Source organism: Theropithecus gelada, chromosome 2, assembly GCF_003255815.1.
Source record: "Theropithecus gelada isolate Dixy chromosome 2, Tgel_1.0, whole genome shotgun sequence".
NCBI lineage: Eukaryota > Metazoa > Chordata > Mammalia > Primates > Cercopithecidae > Theropithecus > Theropithecus gelada.
This window is the reverse complement of record NC_037669.1, coordinates 74,767,935-74,793,491: the sequence shown is the minus strand read 5'-3', so window position 1 is coordinate 74,793,491 and position 25,557 is coordinate 74,767,935. Positions and strand designations below refer to the sequence as shown.

The 25,557-nt window shown below is 39.6% G+C and overlaps 1 protein-coding gene across 10 annotated transcripts in view; it reads right to left on the bottom strand.

Annotated features, from left to right (window-relative positions):
- Window positions 1-914: 914 nt before the first annotated feature.
- MAGI1 (membrane associated guanylate kinase, WW and PDZ domain containing 1) overlaps window positions 915-25,557 on the bottom strand; it is a 680,972-nt gene continuing 656,329 nt past the window's right edge. For 2 of the 10 annotated variants that reach the window (XM_025375378.1, XM_025375377.1), the window contains exons 18-23: window positions 23,013-23,213; window positions 12,176-12,269; window positions 11,986-12,046; window positions 10,781-10,924; window positions 8,588-8,726; window positions 915-4,512 (exon numbers count right to left, since the gene is read on the bottom strand). In XM_025375378.1, the coding sequence (XP_025231163.1) occupies window positions 3,758-4,512; window positions 8,588-8,726; window positions 10,781-10,924; window positions 11,986-12,046; window positions 12,176-12,269; window positions 23,013-23,213 (1,394 nt within the window). In that variant the 3' untranslated portion in view covers window positions 915-3,757. Of the gene's footprint in view, window positions 4,513-6,459; window positions 6,549-6,667; window positions 8,727-10,780; window positions 10,925-11,985; window positions 12,047-12,175; window positions 12,270-23,012; window positions 23,217-25,557 lie in introns of those variants that run through there. The other 8 variants (XM_025375381.1, XM_025375380.1, XM_025375375.1 and 5 more) reach the window with 8 other exon arrangements.

The following is a 25,557-nucleotide window of genomic DNA, read 5'->3' as shown; positions in this document are numbered from 1 at the left end:
GAAAATTTTTTTTCTTATGGGTACAGTGGCTCATGCCTGTAATTCCAGCACTTTGGGAGGCTGAGTTGGGCAGACTGCTTGAGCCCAGGTGTTTGTGACCAGTCTGGGCAAAAGGGCAAAACCCCATCTCTATAAAAATACCAAAAATCATTTGGGCATGGTGGTATGCCCCTCTAGTCCCAGTTACTCGGGAGGTTGAGCAGGGAGGATCACTTGAACCTGGGAGGTTGAGGCTGCAGTGAGCTGCGATCGTGCCACTGCACTCCAGCCTGGGCAACAGAGTGAGACCCTGTCTCAAAAAAAAAAAAAAATTTTTTTTTCTTTGAAAAATAAGCCAGGACGAGAAAAGGAGTACTCACTGTCATGCAGAAATCTTCCTCAATAAAAAAAAAAAAAAAAAAAAAATATGTCATTTACTGAGGACTCTTCTAATTGCCAAAGATGTGCATCTATTCTAAGCTCTGTGAAGTATGTCCCTTCATAGATGAGGAAACGGAGTCTTCAGAGGAGGTTAAGGAATGTGCCTAAGAATCACACCAGAAGTGATGAAGCTCTTAGCTTGGCAGGGTTTGTTTTATTACCAGGGTTCTATGCTATACTGTGTTGTGCTGTTTAAACTTTCATGTGCATACAGCATAGCTGAGGATTTTATTAAATGCACATTCTGACTCAGTAGGTCTGGAGTAGGGCTGAGACTCTGCATTTCTAACAAGCTCCTCGGTGATGATGAGGCAGCTGGTCCACAGACCACAGTTCGAGTAGCAAGGCATTATGCTGTTGCAACGGCATAGGTCCTGCTCTTTCAACACAATGGCATTTCATCAAGTTGGAGTCAGGGGCCCTCAATTGATTACTTGACCCTGATACATTTGAGACAACATAGAGACAAGGAAGATATCAATCCAGAAGCAATAGTGGTTGTGGAATGCATACATTTCCATGTATTTTTACAGTAAAAATGCATTAAAAAATCTTTCACAAAAGAAACTTAAAAAATACAATTAGGGTGTTGAGTCCTCCCCCCCCCCCCCCAACATTCTTTCAGGCATCAACTGTGTAATGGAGGGAGACAAATTCCTAAATCATTTGATTTCATCATACAAAATACTCATCCATCATCTCTCATCAAGACATTTACATTAAGTGAGGGAGGGCGGGATTAAGGAAAGTAGGCTCACAAGAATCAGTTTCCAATTTAAGGTTACAGTAGTTCAAAGAAAACTATATCTTTCTGCTTAACGCATAGTCCCTGTACAGTACAATATTTCCAAACAAATCTGATGTGTGGAATTCAGGAGAAACTGCCACACCAAGAAGTCCACGGATTGAGATAAGCCCAGGTGGGTAGCACATAGATTTTAAAATGTCAAAAATCATCTTACAACAAGAAGGACATCAAGATGTTAACTTCAGGATATATTCCCAAAATCCACCTTGATTTCATTTACTTAAAACTCTGGACCACAATTGAGAGCATCAGTCATTTAACATCACAGATTTTGTTAGAACTAGTGAGAAGAATCCTAGCAGTGGAGCCTTGGGAATAAAATCTCCAAGTCGGCTCTTAGGAACTTGATGAAAAAGAACATCATTATTCAGTTGTACTCTTCCTCAGCCTTACTACAGCTCAATGTATGCTTTGTATGGAAAACTTTAATAATAAAAATAGCATTCACAGACTTTTCCCTCCTTTTTAGCTACAGAATGTATATTGTGTCTGTTCCAGGAAAGGAACTTGTTTTATAAATGTCCACACAACTATAGCTACTCATTCTAATGTTATGTATAAACCCATAAGTCAAATAAAGCTATGAACAATGTAATATTTATATATGCATAGTGTTTTATAAAAAGATTGGCCCACATACTGCTTTTCATCAATACAGAAAGAGCATTAAGTCCATAGCACACTGCAAGAAATAAATGAGTGAAGAACAGAGAATGCAAACAAGTGCTTAATAATTCACAAGCAGGCTCACCATGGAGGAAATGATGATATTCAAACCAACTAAAGCTCTAGAGAATTACTTATATAGTCTCCCATTTTAAAACAACTTTACATACCTGATTTAGTTTACATTAAAATATATCCCCATGAATCAATTTGTTCCATATTCAGAAATATAAACACATATCACATTCCTCACAGCTAAATTTTGTCATAAATTCTCTTTTATACAAGAAAAAAAGGCAACAGCTGTTTTCTTTTTTTTCCCAACAGGCTCTATTAATTACAATTTTCAGCTCTGTACACGCAATGATTGGCTGGTTTTCTTTTTTTTTTTTTTTTCCTTTTTTTTTTTTTCCTTACAGTACCATGGGAACAACAGTGATTGACTTGCAAAGTTTTGTGTCTGTATGGAAAATGCAAAACAGTACTACGGAAATACACAATGCACTGTAAGCAGCGGTTTGCTGTAGTGGTCCAACAGGTACAAGCAAACATTTTGGCTCAGCTAGGCAGTAATCCACTTAAACCACATCCCGGGGCTACAGCCGACCCAACCACAGCTCCTGTGGGGTCAAAAAGAATGGGTCTGTCTAAAAATAAAAATCGTTATGTTTTGTGCTGCTGTCCAAAGGACTCAAAGGACAGAGTCATGAGGCAGAAGTTTCCCAACCAGATCTAGAACCACTGGGACCACTTCCTTCCTTTCTCTTCTACCAACCTAGAGACTTGGACTATGGTTTCAAAGTGAAATTGGCATTTCTATGAATACCCACAGCCCTCACTTCTTTAAATATCAACAGAGAGGTTCCTTCCACCAAGGCTCATTCCCTCCTCCCCAATTTGGCTAAGGGCAACTATGGGCTTATACTAAAAGGGGGAGGGGCATGCTTTCCAAATTGGGGATCTTACGTCTTCCTCACACCAGGCACACTGTCCCCCGTTCCATCTACTATTCAGCCTCCGATCAGACAAGACAACATGAAAAATGCTTGTTGTCTGTTCCTTGTAGTAATTGAGCAAAGCTGTGATGGCATTGCCTTCAATGAGATTTAATTAGATGCTGGAGATGCTCATGAACCTGACTATCTGTGCTTGGGTTGTATTTGGGTAAAGATGGCCGACATTTTTGTCTCTGTGCCTTCCTGGGCCAGGGAGATTACAAACTGTTTTCTGAACCAACTATAACTCACAATATAAAACGTCTTTGTGCTACGCAGTTTAGCTATAAATATCCTTCATTTGCAATAGTAGTCTTGTCATACAGTTTGCTTTTAGGATCGGCAAACATAATCCATCCCAAAGGGTCCTCAGCTTTTACAAATAAAACTTTGCCTTTTTGTTCTTTGCTTTTAAGAAAAACTGCCGACTACAGTATAGCACTATATCACTACATAACAGTCTATATCAAATTAATTAAACTTAATCAATAAATTCCCTTACTTAGAGAAAATGATCAACAGCCCCATTTAACCAGGAGAGAAAAAGATTGCTCAAAAACGGGAACAATTCTTGACGATTCTACAGGTTACGTAGAAACAAAATTTATACCCCTTTGGGCCAGCATTTGGCAAATAATTTCCAAAAAAGTATGCATTTAAAAATACTTTCTTTAATATGATACATCAGGCACAATACTTTTCATATATATTTTTCTTATAAGATTTCAAATGCATAAAATGTTTGTTGTTATTCATAGGATCATCAGGTGTCAGATGCTTCATTAGGTAAGAAACTAAATAATTTCACGTTTGTGACTTTCCTCTTAGAACCTTTGACACGGTAAAGGTTGGAATGTGACTCAGCGTCTCAGATACTGAGGTCGGTGCTACATTCTTTGTAAGCTCGCCTTCTCTGCTCCGTGGGATGTCTGGAACTTCTGCCGGCATCCTGTTTCAGATTCCCCTCTTCCTTTTCTCGGTGGCTGGCTCTGTCCTCTCTGTTCCTTTTGTCCAGGGACCGCTCTCTCCTGCGCTCGGGGGAGCGCGCGCGCCTCCGGTCGGTGGACTTGGCCCTGCGCTCGGGCGAGCCCCCTCTCCTGCGCTCGGGGGACCTCCTTTGCTCCAGGAGTCTCTCCAGAGACCGTCTCCGCCGGATGGGGGAGCCGTCTCTCCTGCGGGTGGGTGACCGCTCTCGCCTCCGCTCCGGAGAGACGTCTCGTCTCTTCTCGTGCTTCTCCCTCCTCTCCAAAGTGTTGTCGGCGCTGCGGATGCCCTCCCTCCGCTTCTCTGGGGACCGCCTCTTGGGGCCGTTGGCGGCTGCCGCGCGCTCTGCCTGCGCGTCCCTCCGTCCCTCCGGCGCCCGGTCCTTGGGTCGGCATGCCCCGCTGTCGGGTTTCCTCGAAGTCCCATTCCAGGTGTGGTGTTCATTGGGTTGTCTGCTATACTCTCTGCTGCCTTTCGGATCCCTTGCGTGTGCCCGCTTTTCCCCATGTGGTGATGATTTGTGAAGATCGGGTGGGTAACTGGACTCCAATGACGGATGCTGCCGGCGGTCGGGCCCGGCCCTCACTTCCGGAACACCTTGTGGACCGGTTGGGGGGCCGTGGCGGTCGCTGCTGGGGTCTGCCAGGAAAATAAACGAGAGCAACAGTTGGGTACGAGGGTCCCTCGGCTCCTGTCCCCGCTCCCACCCACACTCGAGACCTCATTAGTCACAACAAGCAAACTGTTAAAGCAGTCAGACTCAAAGCCAACTGAATCTTGTTAATTTAAGGATAACTGCACGTAGTTAGGGTTAAAAAACTAGTACTTGTAGCTTTCAACGTCTAGCTGACTGAAAGTTCTCCATACCCGAGACATAGATCATTAAAGAACTGACAAAAATCAGTCATGATTTGAGTCTTTAAAGGCACAATCCAAATAGTCTGTCTAGAGGCATCAAAATTTCCTCTGTAGCTATCCCTTGCTCTTCCTTTCCCACCCCCAACCCTTCTCCCCTGCGCCCACCCCTTTCCCACCCCCAAGAAAATATTCTTTGCTTTAAAGAATACTTGTTTTGATTTACTTAAAAATAATTTAGGGTATTGATCTGAAGGGGCACCTGGGAAGCTTTCTGGAGTAGGGCAGGAATCATCTACATCTTATCTGGGTGGTGATTAAATGGGTGCATACAGAAGTGAAAAAATCTACTGCACTGTATACTCAGGATTTATGCATTTTACCATATGCAAAAGTATACTTCTATTTAAAAAAAATCCAGGCTACCTAGCAGGCAAAGGGGATTACAGAGGCAACATGCTGGTCAGATGTTGATGACTGGCAAATGGGATATGTACACAAAGGCCCATTAAACTGTTCTATCTGTATTATTCAACTACTTTCTCTACTTTTGCATACATTAAAAAATAAGGAATTGTTTTTAAAAGGTGTTTTCTGATAGATAAAAGGGAGGAGAAGAGAATAAAAGGGAGGGGAAGAGAAGTTGCTAGGTACACATTTGAGATTGGATGGAGGTCAGATAAAATTTTCAGTTTAGAGGCACTTTTTCTTTATGATATGGGAGGTAGTCATAATGACATCTAAGAGCTTGGAGTCACTGGGCTGCTTCCTATAACATCAAGGTTTCTATATGTTTAAAAGCAGGGCAGCCCATAATGGCCCCTATTTATCATTATTCAATATTTGAAATGACAGTGCAAATGTTTTAGGCAGTGTCCTGAATTGAGGAGAGCTCTTTTCAAAGCTGGGATGCTTTGTTGCAACTAAACCCAACAAGTCATCCACATGACACCATTCCAAGCAAAGCGCCTGAAACAAGGTGCTGCAGTCTGGAGGGCAGACTCGTATGACAGTCAGAGACTAAGGGGTCACTGGGGCTCTTTAAGGATCTTTCATGAGCCAACAAGGTCAATATTTAGCAATTAACCTGTTTTAGGACAACTTCCCAAAACCTAGAGTGGGTTTTTAACAAAAGCAAGTGAAAAGCCAAAAGCAGGGGTCAGCCAACTTTTTCTAAAGGGCAATAGTAAATAACTTGGGTGTTTTGGGCCGCACCGTCTCTGTTACAACTATTCAGCTCAGCCACTGTAGTATAAAAACACAGGCAACACAAAAGTAATGGGCGTGGCTATGTGTCAATAAAACTTTACTTACAAAAACAGGCTATGGACAGGATGGGGCCCAGGGACTGTAGTTTGCTAAGAGATACCTGATCAAGCAGGAAATCTCATCTTCCCATCTAGCAAAGCCCTATGATACAGGGCTCCATGATACAAAGTTCATTCTTTCTAAATGCTGGGTTGGCTACAAGAATGAACAAAAAACAGGTTCTTAACAAAGGTCATTTGAAGACTTGGATACATGAAGGTACTTGGATCACCACTGGATTCTTATGCCTACTTTTAAGACAAGGGAGGGCAACACTTCAACAGGGTCAGCATTGTACTTACAATTCAAAGAACGCAGGGTGCTCAGAATGAATTGCCAAACATATCAAAACAGAGCTAAGCAGAAGCAATGAGGAAATTAGGCCACAGCACAGAAACACCTAGTATTGATTGAGCTACAAACCGTAGTTTGATTATGGCCCATAAGGTAGAAGCAAGCCTCCCCGAGCTTTTCATTTCTCATACATGCAGCGATATTAGGAGGTATCATCGCTGTGGAAGGGAGGGCCCAGCACCAAGAACAGTCAGAGAGAAAGAGAAAGAGAGAAAGAGAAAAAGTTGAACATTTAGATTCCCTATAACACAGAGGAAAGAAAAAAAATCTGCATTTGTTAACATAGGGCAAAGAGAGTTTATTTGTCCAGTCAGACAGTCTAAGGCAACACTCAAATAAGGCTGCAGAGACCGCAATCGGAACAGTGACATTTTTAGACAGCCATAAGGTGACTCGAGAACCCAGACAATGAATGCATCCTTTTTTGTTTTGTTTTTTTCAAACAACTGGAACAATGACAGACTGGCATAGGAGAGCATTAACAATAAACAACAAAAGAACAAAATCCCTTCCCACCCCCACCAAAGACCGCGGCAGTTAAATTAAGTACAAAAAACTCATTACAAAAATAGCCTCACAGAGAAGCAGGTTCCAATCAGGTCAGAAAAATATTGGAACTTAACATATTATAACCCATTTGTGACTCTAATCAATGGAATTAGAGAGATTTAGTCCAAGTGACGCATGGAGACATTACAGTAGCACAACCCTGGCAGGTTCAACCCTTCTTGGAAAACCATGTATTTCAATGATCTTTATTTTTAGCCCAAAGAACATTTGTTAGTGTTGGATTTTCATCCTCAGTGCAACAGACATAGGTTTTGAGAAGGTACACAGGTTACTGACGATGACTCTCAAATGAAATATCACATCCAACAGAAGCATAGGGAAGACAGAAAAGGGAGACAATGTTACACAGTTTCAGTGGTATCAACACACCTAATGGTCAGAAGTTTAGTACAGTGCACAGCCACAGCATCTTAATGTTGTCAAAATACTTCCCCTGTGGTTGGCCATGTCTACAGGGGCCTTGTCTAATACCCACCCTCCCCCTGTACCTCGGACCCCTCGTATTTTGCACCTGTACAAATGTCTAACACCTGGGAAGGCTGGCCCTCCAAAGAGCTATCCTTCTCCTGGAGCTGCATCTGAATTAAACATATCATCAAGTCCAAAATGCAACTGAGAATTGTGCAGAATGACTTTCAGAAAAGAGGGTGATAATAGATAAATCCCTAATAAAGGGGACCAACGTATATGGGGACCATTCAATCACAGTTTCTATAGAAACTTTTGTAGACCTTTGGTTGGGAAAAAAAGCCCTACATCTAGGGCATAGCTTCTTTTTTTTTTTTTTTTTTTTTTTTTTAAATTTTAAACACAAATCTCAAATAAATAGGACATAATTATTATCATATACAATATTTTGCCATCAGAACACTAAGCTATGTAAAGATCATTACTGTCTACTCAAATCAAGTCTAAAGATATGACAAAGGAACGCTATGTATAACCTGGCTTTCCTCATAGGAAAGGTATAATCACATGTTTCCCTCATGATGAGCACTGGGAATTTATTTCATCCTTTATCATTTAAAAACATTATGGCTAATATATTAACAGTTTTTGTTTGTTTGATAGTAGTGGGCTCAGATGGTCTGATTTGGGGTAAGAGACCAGTTGGGGGATGGAGAAGTGTTGTATACAGAGCATAAAGGAGGTGAGCAAAGCCCCCAAATCTCTCAAAATTTCATGCCTCTTAAATAAAGACACCAAGTAACCAAAAAGGAAAAAATAATTGTGCCTCAACATATCACTCAGGAAACCTGCTTTCCTGCTTCTTAAAAGGAGTATATAGTCATTTTGTGCTAACAATTGGATCTGAGGAACAGTTTGGCACAGTTCAAACAAACATTCCTTCGCTCTCGGTCGGACTAGACAAAATGTTCTCTCTGATTATCAGAAAGGGGGCTATAAAGATCTTGTCTTAGGCCATGCCCCAGTCCACATAAGCAAGCAAAAGGATGAAATGTGTAGAGATTTCAGAACAAGCGAGGCAAATAATCACATGGTGCGAGAGGCTGGTAAGACACTGGTGAATAGGGGAAACAAAAAAAGACTTTCCTGCTGCCGTTCTGGAGACAAATTCATGGAGTCATGCCAGGGAAGGAAGGAATGTTTTCATAGTTTGACCCACCATATTCTGGTACTGAGCCGTCTCCCCGCTTCAGAAACAGACGAACTCTGCGGCCACCATTCTTAATCAGTTCTATAGCTCGAGAATGCTTCATGTTTTTGGTGGTCTCACCATTGATCTCTAAAATTTCATCACCAATCTGTCAGAGCAAAAGAAAACTAGGTGAGATTTAAAATTCATGTATGGATTCACCAAATATTTATTGAGCATGTGGCAGAACATCTATTGCTTTGGATGTGGCAGTGACAAAAACAGAAATCCCTGCCCTCATGGAGATTATATTCTAAAGAGGGAAAGACAATTAAGACAATTAGAAAACTACATGTATGCCGAATTACATGATAAAGGAGAAAAGAAAAGCAGTAAGGGCATGTTAGTGGTTGGGGAGGGAGCTTTTAGGAAGGCTCCCATGATTTCTGCCTCTGTGCATTCACAATCTGTGTAATATCCCCCTGCCTTTGAATGTAAGCTGGATCAAGTGACTTGCTTCTAATAAACAGAATATAGCAAACATGGTATCAGTTCAAAGATTAGGTCATAAAATGATTTTGTCATCTGTCTTACTTGCTCTCTTTTCTTCTCTCACTTGTTTGCCCTGATGCATGTTATGAGCCACCCTCTGGAGTTCCATGATAATGAAATGAGGGACTGCCTTATAAGGCACTGAATCCTGGTAACAACCACGTGAGTGAGTTTAAAAAGCAAACCCTTCCCCAGGTGAGACTTCAGATGAGACCATAATCCCAACTGATACACTGAATGCAGCATTCACTTTGTGTCAGTCACTGTTCTAGGCACTGGAATTAAAGAATAAATAAGACAGGGCAGATCCCCACTCAAATAGAGCTTATGTTCTAAAAAGAAGAGAAATAGCACTGGCTTTCAAGTCTACAGTCTTTAATTTGAATCCTATCATTTGGTAACTGATTTGCTCCCAGTACTTAACTTTCTGGAGTTTACTTTCTTACTTGTAGAAAAGGCTGGTAACACCACCCATGCCCACTAAGCTGCTGGCATCAAATCAGGTAATACATGTAAACCTGTCTTGTAAACTATACGCCATTATACAAAATAGCATAATAATATTTCACTTGATCAAAAACATTTTTAAGTGATTAAAAGGCAAGGGAAAATAAATTCCTTATGTCTGAAATTCAAACAAAAGAAATATATACCACCATGTATCTTCCCTTGTATATGTACATGCAAAAAAAAAAAAAAGGATATGAGAGAAACTGGTATACTGTTTGACCCTGGACACTATATTTTTACTACATACCATTTTCGTAAAATACATTCATGCTCTACCTTCTCAATTTTAAATGTTAAAAAATTCACTCTGAAGAAACTTAAACATCAATATTGTGGCTTCAGTTCAAGTGTTATGATCCTCATCCTTAATCAGTTTTTCCCTTTTTCTGCTGAGGCTCAACTGCATTCACTTTTTTTCCTTTCTTGGCCTGACTGTCTTGATTTCTTTTAATTTGTTGTAAATGGCTCTCCATGGGCAAGTCCCAATCTATGTGACCTATCTATGAGTAGATGATTTATGTTTTCTTAATTATCTAATCTGCCCAGGAGAACAGCACATTCATCTACAGTAACAGATATTAGTGAAACAGAGCAGAGTGGACTTTTGGCATTTATGTATTTAAAATTTGTAGCTCTTACTACAGAGCAACTCTGAATATTCATGCCACAGAGCCCTGGCTCTTTGCTAAGACAGAGAGTAGACTTGCTCTCTCTAAGCCTAAGGTAAGACCACTGGTAGCCAGCTAGAGGATGAGTAGACCTCACTGCCCAGAATCTACAGGGCCACATGACTTTCCTGCTCTCTAAGCATCCCAGGGTACCCCAGAATTCCTGTCAAGTGATGTGCCTGCCCCATGACATTAAGCACAAGAACTATAGAAATAGGCTCTGAAAAATACCTACTTTAATATGTTTATAAGTAATTTAAATCCCTTATTCCCTATATCAACCCCAAAGAGTTGGAAGTGTTCGCCTAACTTTAGCAGCTATAACTGTGCTTTAGGGAGAAATATTTGGTAGGGTAGGAGTCATGCATTTAAGAGAATCATGAAAGCCATAGAAAATGTAATTCTTATGAACATTAACATTCTAACAATATATGACAAGAATTCACTGCAGATGGTTTATTTGCACCTACCCCGGACTCCTCTCTCCACTTACCCTCATCTTTCCACACCTCTCTGCAGGACCATCCTCTGCTAAGCGCAGAACATAGAGGTCCATGTTATACTCTCGGCCTCCTCGAAGGCTAAAGCCAAATCCCTTGGCTCCTCTTTCCAGTTCCACAGTGTAAAAATCTTGCTCCTATTTAAAGAAATTAAATGCAATCATTCTAGGAGAATTAATATCCATAGGAGTCTTCCTAAACATTCTTGGCAAAAAGGCACAACCTCTATCCCCATCTTGGTGACTCTTGTTTATTAATCATCTTGATTCATCCTCATTAATCTCAGAAGTCAGAGATCCAGAATTTGAAAACGTTTATGAGCATGTCCAAATGCATGTGTGTATTTAATGTAACATATGTGGATTAAAATTTAATCAGTGAGGCCATGATTTGCATTTGGGGAAGGACAATTCCTCATTACATGATACCAGTCACCTGGCTGCTGGATGCCCAGCCTCCTTGACCTGTGTCCAATAAATGCAGACTGTGCCCATCATGAGGATACCAACAAAACCTCTCCAAATCCCAGTCAAGGAAAATTACAAAGGGCCAACCGAAAGCCCCCAGGCAACCAGTAAAGAAGGAACCCAGTTGGGCACTTGTAATACCAGCTACTCAGGAGGCTGAGACAGGAGGACTGCTTGAGCCCAGGAGTTTCAGTCCAGCCTGAGCAGCATAGTGAGACCCCTGTCTCTTAATTAAAAAACAAAACCAAACAAAAAAAGGGAATCTGTTTAATTTTGCATCACCCAAAGTTCCTCAAATTTGTTTTACCTGCTATTATTTTCACACTCTCCCTTGCAATCCTGAGGACAGGTATTTTGCTCTACAGATCTCACCTTAAATTCCCAAGCCTGAAAAACACCTTATCAAAAAGACATTTTCTGGGCAGAAGCATGTTTATGAAAACTATGAGTAGATATTGGCTGCTTTGCTTTCTCTAACTGCCGATCCTTGTGACAATTACTGCTTTTCATTTTTTTTTCCCCTAGAAAAGGCTATCTAGGAGTATTTCAAGGTAGCAAAATAAAATGTTATTTCCTAGAAAATCAAATGTAAGTATATATTTGGTAAATCACCTCACAAAAGGTTATTTCTTTTAAATTAAAGGTGCTTCAAAAAATATCCCATAAAAATAGCTTGAGAAAGTTGGAAGGAAATGTGCAAAGTATAGAGAAAAAAGAGAAATGGTGCTCACCTGTGTTGCCTGGGGTGCTTTGAACTCAAACTGAGATTCCTGCTTTGGTTTGGTGGTATTCCTGCCGAAGTGAGAGAAATAAATACAAGAGCAACCCATTAGGAAACTGAGAAAGAATCAAGGACATATATTGTCATGCTGGGAGTTACTTTTTTCCCCTTTAACAAAGGAAACCAAAGCCATGTCTGACCTTGTCTCCTGGGTCCCTTGCTGAGAAGGGGTGTGTGTGGTGGTGATGGTGGCGATCTTCTCTGCATTGGTCAGCAAGGTGGCATTCGAGGACTCTGCAAAGAGGGACAGAGCATAAAGAAATGAAGGCTCCAGAGAAGACATCCTCCAGCCAGGAGGTGTGCAGAAGCCCTGTATCTGAATAACAAGTGTGACTTCTCTGTCCCCATTTCAAACAGTCTGACTTGAATTTCTAGACAATTAGGAGTTTATAAACCATTTTAAGATCTTCTCTGATGTGGGTCATGCATGTCCCCATGACCCTCCTCCCAAACAGACACCTCCACAAATAAAACGCAGTTTGCCAAAGAAAACACTGCTCTAAAATTCTAGCCAAGGTAGGTGTTTCTCACTCCTCCCCTGCCACTGCAAAAAGGCAATCCCATCAAAGTGCTGCACCACAGCACAATTCTCTCCCAGAACTTTAAAGGCTGATAATAAATGTCTCTGCCAACGTTTCCTGCAATTTATCAGCAATATTTAGTGGGTCTGCTTGGTTTCCTCAAGTGAATATTAAAATCAGAAGTGTGCTAACATCTTGTTAAACACACACATAATATCTACTTTCTTTCCCATTGCTTTTAATAAAGCACAACTGAAAATAATGGAACTCTTGACAGATCTTGTTTGGTATCACTCATGAAAAGTCAATTTTAAAATTTGCATTAGTCAGAGCCAGAGTTTGTAAATATAAGTTATACAAATCATGAAGCCACCTCCATGAAATGAACATGATTATATCCCTATATAAGTTGACCTTCTTCTCCACTAATCACATTCACAAGCAACTTCATCATCTCCAGAAGTCTGGAGATTTTGAATCCAAAAACTCTCTTAAGTGCAACTACAGACTGCACACGAACATGCACTACTAAAATATAATCATTCCTATAGTGATAGCTATATATTCTTTACTAATAATTTCTTCATTAAGATCAAGGCAAGTAGCAACCAACTATGAGCAAGTTGTATTTTTAATATTTAATTGTAGGTTGACTGAAACTTGCCATACATTTTCTAATAAAGAAAATGCTAAATGTGGTGTTAGGTTCCATTATAAGATTCACCTGTGCATGCCCATTTAATTCAGTGAACCATTAAGCCTAGAAGTTACCAGGAGACCTATGGCTTATAGTAGGCACTTTCACGTTTGCTGGATACATGTACCTTCCCATCAGATTTAACTATTATATGGGAAAATATGTTAACTATTCCAAACTGAGATACCTGGAATATATATCTTTCCACTGCAGTTCTGGAACAAAAGACATCCCACAAATCCCAACTATCTGTGGTCTATCTTCCATTTACATTTCCCAAGGATCTTACTCAGCTTTGGTCTGGCTTCCTGTTATTTTATTTTCATGATACATAGTGGTTAAAAGCATGGGCTTGAGATTCAGACCTGGGATCAAATCAACTTTTTTTTTTCTACTCATTAGCTGTGTGCCTTATTTTTCTTATCTGTTAAAAGGGGGTGATGACCATAATTCCCTTCTCATGGATAAAAGTATATGCAATGTTTAAGCTCTGTGCCTGACATACAATAAGCACTCAGTACACATTTATTACGGCTACTAATTTTATTACTATGAGACCTTGTATAAGTTATTTAAACTCTCTGCAAAATGAGAAAGTTGAAATACGATTTCAACAGTTAATATACTGCAGCCATAAAAGCCCATTATGCTAAGGCACAAGAAGAAGAAGAAAATAACTCAGTCAAGTGAATTGTTAGGTGAATCCCATTCATGTTTTGGGACAATGTTTCCCACAATCTGTTTTACCAATCATTTCCTATGCACTCCTCTGAGTCTTTACTACACCAATAAGCCTATGACCGTCCAAGCTGGGGAGGTGGTGTTTCTCAGGCTTGCTGGGAGACAGTTTAGCACAATGGTGACTAGGTCAGATTCTGGAATCAGACTGTCTTATCTGACTTTGCATTCTAGGCTCTTCGATTTCCTGGATGGGACTTAAGCAAAGTTACTCAAATTCTCAGTGCCTCAGTTTTCTCGTCTGCACGTTGGGAATAAGAGAATTATCTAAGGAAATTGGGGTAAAGATGATCCAAGAAGATTGTTTGGAATAGTCCCTGGCACACAAAAACTGCTCAGAAGTGATAAGCATATTTTTGGTACCATGTATTTATTATTGTCATAATGTTAAAAGCATATTGTTGGTATATTTTAATGACTGCTATTATAACAGAAAATTATTTTCATAGCTTTTGGAGGAACGCTAGCTCCTTCATATAACTCCCATTTGAGGGCAGTTAACCAGCAGAACCAAGGTGATGAATCAGTGATATTTCATAAAGTATGCTCACTGTGTCACTAAATAGGACAAACAAGCTGTATAGCCATCACTGTGACTCTCCAGAACTTTCATAAACTCCTGTATTGATCTTTTAGCAAACTTCATGTTGCTCACTGCAATTAATTTTACGAAGACTCTCAGAAATCACCAGGTTGTTCAGGCCATGGGGAAATCATAATCAGGATACTAAAAACAATGTCTCCTTGTAATCAAAGTGATTATAATTATTGAATTGTACAGAGGTTCCTCTTTAGAGTTCTTGTGTGTTGTTGGTAGCCAGAGTTTTCTAAGCAGATCAGATTCCATTTTCAAACTATTTTTATTTTTCTGCTGCTTTCATGATTTCATGAGATAATCACCCAATACACAGAATTCCTTTATTATTTTTATTCCTATCCTTTATTTGCTATTTTTTTCCTCATCTGTATGTCTGTGAAACTCTTTTTTGGGTTGAAGTATAATTTTAAGCATGGTAAAATTAACATTTAACATGCAAATGTCGAATTGAGCTTGCTGAATTTTCCTCATTTGTTATTTATCTTAATCTATGAACCACCATCATTCAATGATCATTTAAATGTGCCAAGCACTGTGCTAAGTCCATTACCACATATATTACTTCATTTAACTCTCACCACTCAATAAAATAGGTATAATTATGGCCCCAGTTTACAAATGAAGACACTGGGGTATAGAAAATGTAGGTAATATGTCTAAGGTCACTCAGGCAGCAGGTGGAGATACTGGGAATGAAACCCAGGACCTGCCTGACAGTGAACTTTTAGTTTTTGGTTTATATAGGAATTATGTGCTGGTATCAAGGAAATCACATCCAACTGGAACATTCCTTTCAAATAAGAAATAATTTTATTTTACTGTATAAATACTATCAACTTCACCAAGCAGTATCATAGATGAATTAAAACATGAAATATCCTGCTTTGACGGTTAGATTTTATAAACCATCTTCAGAGCAGCACCAAAATAATATTAGGTATACCCTAGATTTCCAGGATGGTTTTATACTATCGATAAAGTTATACTTGTTTTAGTGAACTTTTAATTCTTCATTTGGAATTAAACCAGGATTATATGTGCTGAAATTCTCTCTAGCTATTTAAAATACAGAGATGAGTCCATTATAAAAGAGCTTTATCCCAAAGCAAAAGTGGCCACTTATGGTAGAAAAAAATATAAAAGAAGGGCCTGTAACAAGAGTATGAGTCTCCCTGCCCTCCAGCAAGAGTATTAGAAAGAGGTGTCAATGTATTCGACTTTTAAAACTGCAAGGCACGTGGACAGATTAGGTACTTTTATGACAAATTCCAGAAAGTGCCCAACACCCTTTATTAAACAGTGTTTATACCTACTTTAGCTCTCCCAGAGGAGTGAAAATGGAGATTACTACACTTTCCATAGCAGTCATGTATCAAGAGAAGCAAATCCTAGCTCTCACAGCCCTGTCCAGGGACTATTCCAAATCTCAGCACTTACTCTTCCGACAGCAGCTTCCATCTTTGGTTTCAACCTATCTATCTGTGACAAGCGATTACAATTCTAACCTTGTTCCCATGTTAATATCCTTAGCCTCCCCTTGTGGAATCCACATTGAAAGCCAAGCAAATCAACAACGGATACAATCATTCCTGTCATAAATATTTTACTGGATAAACATGTATGTAATAAATATCTACGGGCAGCATGGGAAAATTTGAATCCCATAAATATTTGAAAAGTTTTGGGAGACTTTTTACTATTCTAATGCCTTTGCCAAGGAAGCAGCAATATCTGTATGTTGCCAAGTTCTACCTCCTACGCAAGCAAATACTTTGAATCAGAGTGATCTGAAGTGCAAATTTAGGACCATTATTCAAATAAAGCATTTTTAAGCTCCTAAAGATTTTCATGTTGAACTTGACTCAATCTGATGATTCTATGTTACCTGGCTCAGTAAGTGTCTGTCCTTGTCTGATTAAAGTCTCTCTCCTACTCCATGGGGCATCTCTATACAATGCAAATGTTTGACTTCTTAGATTTCAAGTTCAGATTCAGTATGTTCAGCTATGCTCTGAGCCCTTCTGTGCTGCCATTGTGTATTTATTCATTCATTCCTTGCCCAATCTCACAGGAGAAAAGGTTCTGCCCTCCCCCATTGTCCACCCTGGTCCCAAAGAGAATCAAATTAGCAAAGGTGAGGACTCCCCAAACTTGGCCTGACCAAGGCTGTGAAAACACTCCTGCCAGACCTTCTAACATACAATAATGCCAAGGAAAGAGGAATCATGTTTTGGAGGTTTTGTTGGAAAAGTTAGAGAGAAATGTGGGAAGCAGAGTGAGGGAAACTAAAGATTGAGATAAGTGAAACTGGAGAAAGAATGAGGTGACAGATGACAAGAACAAAGAATTAGGTAGCATGAACTAGACATGGAAATAGACTCAGAGTAGACTCAAGCACTGCACAAATGACACAGCACCTTTTCAAAGGGCCTCCTGGGGTTTCAAGAATAGTATCCCAGATGTGATGGATTCTTTTTTTTTTTTTTTTCTGAAGACAGTCTCACTGTTGCCCAGCCTGGAGTGGGCAGTGGTACAATCTTGACTCACTGCAACCTCCGCCTCCTGGTTTCAAGCAATTCTTGTGCCTCAGCCTCCTGAGTAGCTGGGACTACAGGCATGTGTCACCATGCCTGGCTAATTTTTTGTACTTTAGTAGAGACAGGGTTTCACCATGTTGCCTGGGCTGGTCTTGAACTCCTGAGCTCAGGCAATGTGCCAACCTTGGCCTCCCAAAGTGCTGGGATTACAGGCGGGAGCTACCATGCCTGGCTGCAGACGTGATAGATTTCTAAGAGCTCAGAAACTACTCTGAGTTAAGGCCTTCAGTCTCCTTGTAGATATCATGAAACAAATGGCCTTTGGGCCACTTGATGAAGTAAATATTAGAGTAAAAGATCTGAAGGAGACCTGAGGCATCGGCACCTCCATTGTACCTTGGAATCAACTATGTCCAACACACTTTCACAGAAAGGAAGTGGATCCAGCGTGATTATCTCTTCACTGAACTGTAATGGTCACCTTTGTCTTCTAGGGGTTTGCAAAATCCTCCTGGATCTCCCACATCTTTCAAGAAATCTAACTCCCCTGCTTCAACTCTAATTTCCAAGATGCTGTTTCTCAGACCCACTTAAAATATGAGCATCACCGTGAATCCGGGAGGCAGAGCTTGCAGTGAGCCGAGATCGTGCCACTGCACTCCAGCCTGTGTGACAGAGCGAGACTCCATCTCAAAAAAAAAAAAAAAAAAAGAGGATCACATATTCATCCTTTGCCAGACTTGATTCCCTTTACCTGGCTTCTGGCACTTACAAAGTAACTAGAGAAGAGGTTTATTATCATATCAACCAAATTTCTGAAACATCTTGGATGCTCAGCAGAACATGTACTGCCATAAAAAATAACAATCCTCAACTATCTTGTACCAGTTTTATGTTTACTTGTTTCTAACCAAGGTAGCACAAGATATCTATGTGAATTTTATATTTCCTATGTATTTAAATTTTAAAATTGCCTTTATATTGCCAATGTTATTGGATAATCCACCCTGCATGATAATTTTTGGTGTTCAGGCTTAAAAGTTTTTTTTCCAGGATATTTTGTTTTATTTTGTTTGTTCTGAGACAGGGTCTTACTCTGTCATCCAGGCTGGAGTGCAGTGGCATGATCAGGGCTCACTGAAGCTCGACCTCCACCTCCTGGGCTCCAGCCACTCACCTGCCTCAGTGCCTCCTGTCCCCTGCCCCAAACAGTTGGACTACGGGTGCAAGCCACCTCTCCTAGCTAATTGTTTTGAATTTTTAGTAGAGACGACGTCTCTACTACTCTAAAAATGTTGCCAAGGCTGGTCTGGAACTCCTGAGCTCAAGTGATCCTCTTGCCTCAGCCTCCCAAAGTGCTGGGATTACAGGTGTGTGCCACTGCACCCAGCTGTGTATTTCATTAAGTCAACATCTACTATCTACACTGTAGAATAAGTCTCTTCTAAGTATTTATGTTTTTACTGACTTCAAACTCTTTTTCTAAGCTCTTCACTTGGGGAGTACTTTCTTTCCTTCCTTTTTTGGACATTCTCATTCCCACAATAAGATTGACCAATTATAAACCCAGAAAGTCAATCCCTGGGTCCTGTTCTTTTGGGTTAGTCTGTTTGATATCTTTCCATGGCATGTAAATAAATGTTTCTAAATTCATACACAAAGCATACCTTGGCGATATCATGGGTTCAGTTCCAGATCATGGCAATAAAAAAGCAGGTATTCCAGTAAAGTGAGTCATACAAATTCTTTGGTTTCCCAGTGCATATAAAATTTATGTTTACACTATACTATAGTCTATTAAGTGTGCAATAGCATTATGTTTAAAAAAATTACATACCTTAATTTTAAAATACTTTATTGCTAAAAAATGCTAATAATGATTATCTGAGCCTTCAGTGAGTTGTAATCTTTTTTTGCTGATGGAGGGTCTTGTCTTGATGTTGATGCCTGCTGATTGATCAGGGTGGTGGTTGCTGAAGGTTGGGTAGCTGTGGCAACCTCTTAAAAAAAGACAACAATGAAGTTTGCCACATCACGGGGCTCTTCCTTTAACGAAAGATTTCTCTGCAGTGTGTTGCTGTTTGATAGCATTTTACCCTCAGTAGAACTGTTTTTTAAAAAATTGGAGTCAATCCTCTCAGACTCTGCCACTGCTTTATTAACTAAGTTGATGTAATAATCGAAACCCTTTGTTGTCATTTCAACAAAGTTCACAACACCTTTACCAGTAGATTCCATCTCAAGAAACCATTTTCTTTGTTCATCCATAAGAAGCAACTCCTCGTCTGTTCAAGTTTTATCATGAGATTATGGCAATTCAGTCACATCTTCAGGCTCCACTTCCAATTCTACTTCTCTTGCTATTTCCACCACAAAAGAACTCCTGCAGTTCCTTCCTCCACTGAAGTCTCAAACCCTCAAAGTTATCCATGAAGGCTGGAGTCAACCTCTTCTAAAATCTTGTTAATGTCAAATTTTAACCTTCTCCCATGAATCATAAATGTTCTTAATGGCATCTAGAAGGGTGAATCTTTTCCAGAAGATTTTCCAAATCCATTAGAGCCACCACTATCTACGGCAGGTATAGCCTTACAAAATACATTTCTTAAATAGTAAGACTTAAAAGTCAAAATGACTCCTTGATCCATGAACTATAGAATGGATGTTGTGTTAGCAGGCATGAGAACAACATTCATTTCCTTGTACATTTCCATTAGAACTCTTGGGTGACCAGGTGTATTGTCAATGAGCAGTAATATGTTGGAAGAAATTTTTTTTCCCCTAAGCAGTAGGTCTCAGTAGTGGGCTTAAAATATTCAATAAACCACAGCACAACAGATGTGCTGTCATTCAGGCTTTGTTGTTCCATTTCTAGAGCACAGGCAGAGTATATTCAGCATCATTCTGAAAGGTTCTAGCATTTTCAGAATAGTCAAATGAGCACTGGCTTCAACTTAAAGTCATCAGCTGCATTAGCCCCTCACAAGAGAGTCAGCCAGTCCTTTGAAGCTTTGAAACTAGGAATTGATGTCTCCTCTCTAGCTAGGAAAGTCTTAAATGACATCTTCTTCTAATAGAATACTGTTTTGTCTACACTGAAAATCTGTCATTTTGTGCAGCCACCTTCATCTATGATCTTAATAATTAAATCATCTGGAAAACTTGCTGCAGCTTTTACATTTGCACTTGCTGCTTACCCTTATACTTTCATGTTATGGTGACGGTTTATTTCTTTAAATCTCATGAACCCACCTCTGCCAGCTTCACACTATCTTCTCCAGCTTTCTCCCCTCTCTCAGCCTTTACTGAATTGAGGACTTAGGAACTTGCTCTGGATTGGACTCCGGCTTAAGGGAATGTTGTGGTTGGTTTGATTTTAATCCAGACCACTCACACTTTCTCCATATCAGCAATAAGGCTGTTTCACTTTCTTAAAATCCGTGTGTTCTCTGGAGTGGCACTTTTAATTTCCTTTAAGAAATTTTCCTTTGCATTCACAACCTGGATAAATGTTTAGCATGAGGGATCTAGCTTTTGGCCTATCTCAGCTTTTGACATGCCTTCCTCACTATGCTTAATCATTTCTAGGTTTTGATTTAAAGTGAGAGATGTGTGACTCTTCCTTTCATATGAAGAGTTAGAGGCCATTGTAAAGTTATTTATTGTCCTAATTTCAGTATTGCTTTATCTTGGAAAAGGTCTGAGGAAAGGAACAGAGATGGGGAATGGTTAGTCAGTGGAGCAGTCAGACCACACATGACATTTATTAATTGTTTGTCCTCTTATGTGGGTATGGTTTGTGGCACCCCCAAACAATTACAATAGTAACATCAAAGATCATTGATCACAGGTCATCACAGCAGATATAATAATAATTAATACTAATAAAGCTTGAAATACTGTTAGAATTACCAAAATGTGACACAGAGGCACAAAGTGAGCAACTGCTGTTGGAAAAATGACACTGACAGACTTGCTCGAAGCAGAGTGGCCACAAACCTTCCATTTGTACAAAATGAAGTACCTGCAAAGTGCAATAAAATGAAGCGCAATGAAAGGAGGAATGTCTGGACCACATTTGGCTCTCTCAATCACTTCTCACTGTATTTTCTGGCTTCCTTCATCCTTCCCATTAGGAACCTATGTTCTATCATCTTGTGACCACTTTCCTAAATTGTAATAGCTTTCCAGAGTGGTGAATTGGTGGAATGAACTCCAGACCAGTTGGTAAATGACTAACCATGCATTTGAAGGAGGGTGAAGTAGACCATCATTCAAGAAGCCATTTTTTTGCTCCATATTTAGTGTGGGATATTTTTGGTGCAGAGAAATTTTTCTGTTCTTGGAACCAACAATTTTCAAACATTTACTGTTTGGTTTTGCATTTGCCTTTTCCTTAAGGCACCAGCTATACCTTTCAAATCTTGAACTAGAAAGTTCACTTTCTAGCAGTTAGTATATAAAAATACTCATTTGGTAAATAACTTTCAGATGAAATGTCTGATTTTCTTATTTTATAGATACATGGCATAGAGTTTTTATCACACTATCTTTATAAACCAGATTTTTTTTGAGAAATACTCACTGACTTTTAGAATATATATTTTATAACATGTATAGCAAGACTAAAAAAAGACATTTAAACATTTTGGGACAAGTGTCATTTTCCTCTCCAGAGCAGAGTAAGCTTAGAATAAAGTGAATATTCAGGATTTAATTCTCTAAAGGATCTATACTTCCTGACATTAGTGTATCAACTTAAATTTTTTTTTTTTTTTTTTTTTTTTTGAGATGAGTCTCGCCCTATTGCCCAGGCTGGAGTACAGCAGCGCAGTCACGGCTCACTGCAACCTCTGCCTCCTGGGCTCAAGCGACTCTCCTGCCTCAGCCTCCCAAGTAGCTGGGACTGCAGGCATGTGCCACCATGCTAGGCTAATTTTTATATTTTTAGTAGAGACAGGGTTTCACCATGTTGGCCAGGCTGGTCTCAAACTCCTGACCTCAGGTGATCCACCCGCCTTGACCTCCTAAAGTGCTGGGATTACAGGCGTGAGACACCGCACTCAGTCTCAACTTAATTTTTATTAAACATGAATAATACAATGAGTATTGGTATTTTGTGCTGGGTAACTTTTTATTGTGAGGGCTATTCTGTGTTCTGTAGGATGTTTTGAAGCATGTCTGACCTCACTAGATGGTACTTGCACCCACTGCATACAATGCCAATGTTCCCTGGGGGGCAGAAGTTATATAAAAGAACCAAAGATTTAAATTTAACTAATCAAACAAACAAATAAGGATAGGCCTAGTTTAATGCAGATATAATCTATCAAAAATATAGAGATTTCATTCTTTCTTCATTCACATACAAAAATTAGGGACAAATCCAGTAGACACAAACTCTTAGATTCTCCCATTAAATAAAAAACTTTGATACATTCACTTATTGTAAAAAACTATAGTATTGGCTCTGAATTGCTACCATGCAGGTTTTGTCATGTCACCAGATTATACAGTTCATATTATACATATCAGAGGATCTGTACTACCTGTATTAAAACTATTTTATAGTGTTGAAGACAAGGACACAAAAAGCTAAATAAGTTGAGGAAAGATTTTTCTGAAGGAAGATTTTTCTGAAACTTTTATATCTGCAGCAAGACAGGGTCACAGGGCTAAAGGATTAATTACATAAGAGGGTGAGATAATGGGTTAGTAACAATGGCTCACGTTTACTTAATGGGTATATTTAGTTAAGGATGAATGAAGCTGCGACTAAATTAACACTATTCAGTTACATGAACACTAATGAAAGAGAGAGAGAGAAAAGGAAAAGACAGAGAGAGAGAGAGAGAGAGAGAGAGAGAGATAATAGGTATACTTTACCATCCCCAGGAATGATGCGGAGGGTAACTGTGTTTCCTGCTTCCTTGATTAGGTTCACAATGTCTGAATGGGATTTGTTGGTGATGGAACATCCATTTACTGCCAAGATCCGGTCTCCTACTTTCAGCTTGCCACAGCGGTCAGCAGGGCTCCCCTCAATAATCCGACCTATTTTGTGAGGCATAGCCACACATGCATTGCCTGCTTTGATATTGAGTTTTAATTTTTTTAAAGTTACGTGGGAATATAGCAAAGGGAAGAGAAAAAGGGTTGAAAAGGGAAAGAGAAGGTTAAGTGTTAATTAATTAAAGCATTAAGCAAATGTTATTAAAGGAGAGCTCTGCACCGATGGTCAAAACATTGGCAATACTCAGGGTGTCTGTATAAGGAGCTACTGCCCTGAAACTAGAATCGATTGCTGCCATCCTTTCCAGATTCAAAATCAGGGGAACCCCCAGGTTTTCTCCTTAAACCAATTACAAAATTTGGGATAGCTGGCAACTTCAAAGATTTTTAAGAGCCCCAAAATAACTCGCTGTTGGCTTATTTTGGGACTGCAAATGTGAAACCCAAGGCTGGGATGGATGCTTTTACTCATTCTGTGTTCATGTCACTTCATTTTTGCCAGCTGTTGTTTAAGCTTCTGCCAATGTTTTGTTCCTTCTCCGTTTAGAAAAATAATCACTGGGCATCTGGTGAGGCATAAGTCTGCTAGCACCAAAAATTCAATCTGAAAACACCTAATGAACAAACACTCAGATTTTCTGCCTTCTCCCCAGAATGATGAAAGCTTTAGAAAATGGGCGTAATTATAAGAGATGAGCTAAGAAAGCACCCAACCTTGAAGCTTATTTTTCCTTTTAGGACCTTTGCTCAAGCAGCTAGTCTTACGTGCTTTCAGAGTGTGGCCCGACTGGTTCATTAGCTCTGAAATCATCCTCCTGCCTCACAAAAATCCCCTCAAAGGACTATGAAAATCTAGTACCTATTTAGGCTGAGGACATTGATCCAAAGCTAGGTTCAAATCTTTCCTCACCCTTTTTCCTTTAATCATCTCCTTTCTCATCATCAGTTACTGCACGTCCACAATATCAAAGACCGGGAAAAGTGCATTTGGAGAGAAAGGTTTATCATGCACTTTGAGGCACTGCATGTCATTGCTAACTTCTAGAGAGAGGTGGCTGGCTTTGAGGCCTGATATAGAATTCTAGTTAATCTAGTTAATCATGTATTGAGTTTTAAAGTTCTTATGCATATTCACCTACTTTGAGAATTTGTCTTTCTGGGGACTATGAAGGTAGTTATGCAGTTGAGTTACCTTTTGGAAAGGGTGAAAAAATTAACATGAGGGACATTACAACTAACTGAGTAGGCTCTTCTGTCATAATTTGGACCTTAAGGGTAACGTGTGTGGGAAAATGCGCTTTAATTCCTTTGAATTTCAGCAGATTTGCCTGAGCTTGTATCACAGGATGGAACATCAAGGTAAGATAATTTTTAAAAGTTAACAGTCTATTAGAATACAACAGGTAGGCGTGCTGGAATGCTCCCATACTCAAATTCAAGGTCTTGACTAAGTTTAGTTGATCTCCAAGGACAATTGGTATCACAAAGGTATCAAATAGCAGGTCTGAGGAAAGCTCAGCAAAGCTCAGAAGTCTCATGCAAGGTATTAGGGAAAGTTTAATTTGTTTGTTGTAAGAGCCAAAGGAAAACAATCAAAGACCAAATTGTGAGTGTGAATACAATATTCATTATATAACACATAACCTGCCACTTGACATATATGCTATTTCTTTCTCGAAGGTGAAACTGACAATTCTGAAATAGTTAGGAACATCACAGGATGCATGGAGACAGTCAAATTGTAAATCTGAAGAAAATAATTTGGGATTTCTTTCTCCCCTCTTCCTTCTCTTTATTTTTATATTAAGCAGGAAAGTCTCTGAAATAAATTTTAAAACAAAACCAAAAAACCTTGCTTTGATTTCAGGTCATCCATCCATGACATGCTATGATGACTTTATTAATGTAGCTCAAAAAGCACTGTTAGTAATGGGCATTTGTTACTGCAGCCACACATGCATAGACCTGGCTGGGTCACTGTCCCCTGTTAAACATAAAACTTACGGGGAGACAGCTCTAGCAGGAAGCAACACACCAAGACTAAATGGAGGCCAAGTGAGTTCTACTGGATGAGAATGCTAAAAGGGTGTAGCACCTTGCTGGTCCTAGCCAGTTTCCACGTGGGTAAGTCATTCAGGGATAGAGCTGAGGTACATGAAAAGCCTGCACAGCCTGCACAGCCCTTTCCCTTCTCCCATTGTATTCCATAGTAAGTAACAAACGTGCTTGGGAGATAACAAATGACTTTTTACTCAATCAGGAAGGTGGATCATTTTTGGAGTGTACATCTATAATCAATCCATCGCAATGGGAAACATTCATATATCACTAGTTTCTGCAATCATCTGGGTTTCTCTTGGTCTTTGCTAGTGTACCCAGCAGAGAGTGAACCTTCTGAGAAAGTGACAATTGTGTTTCT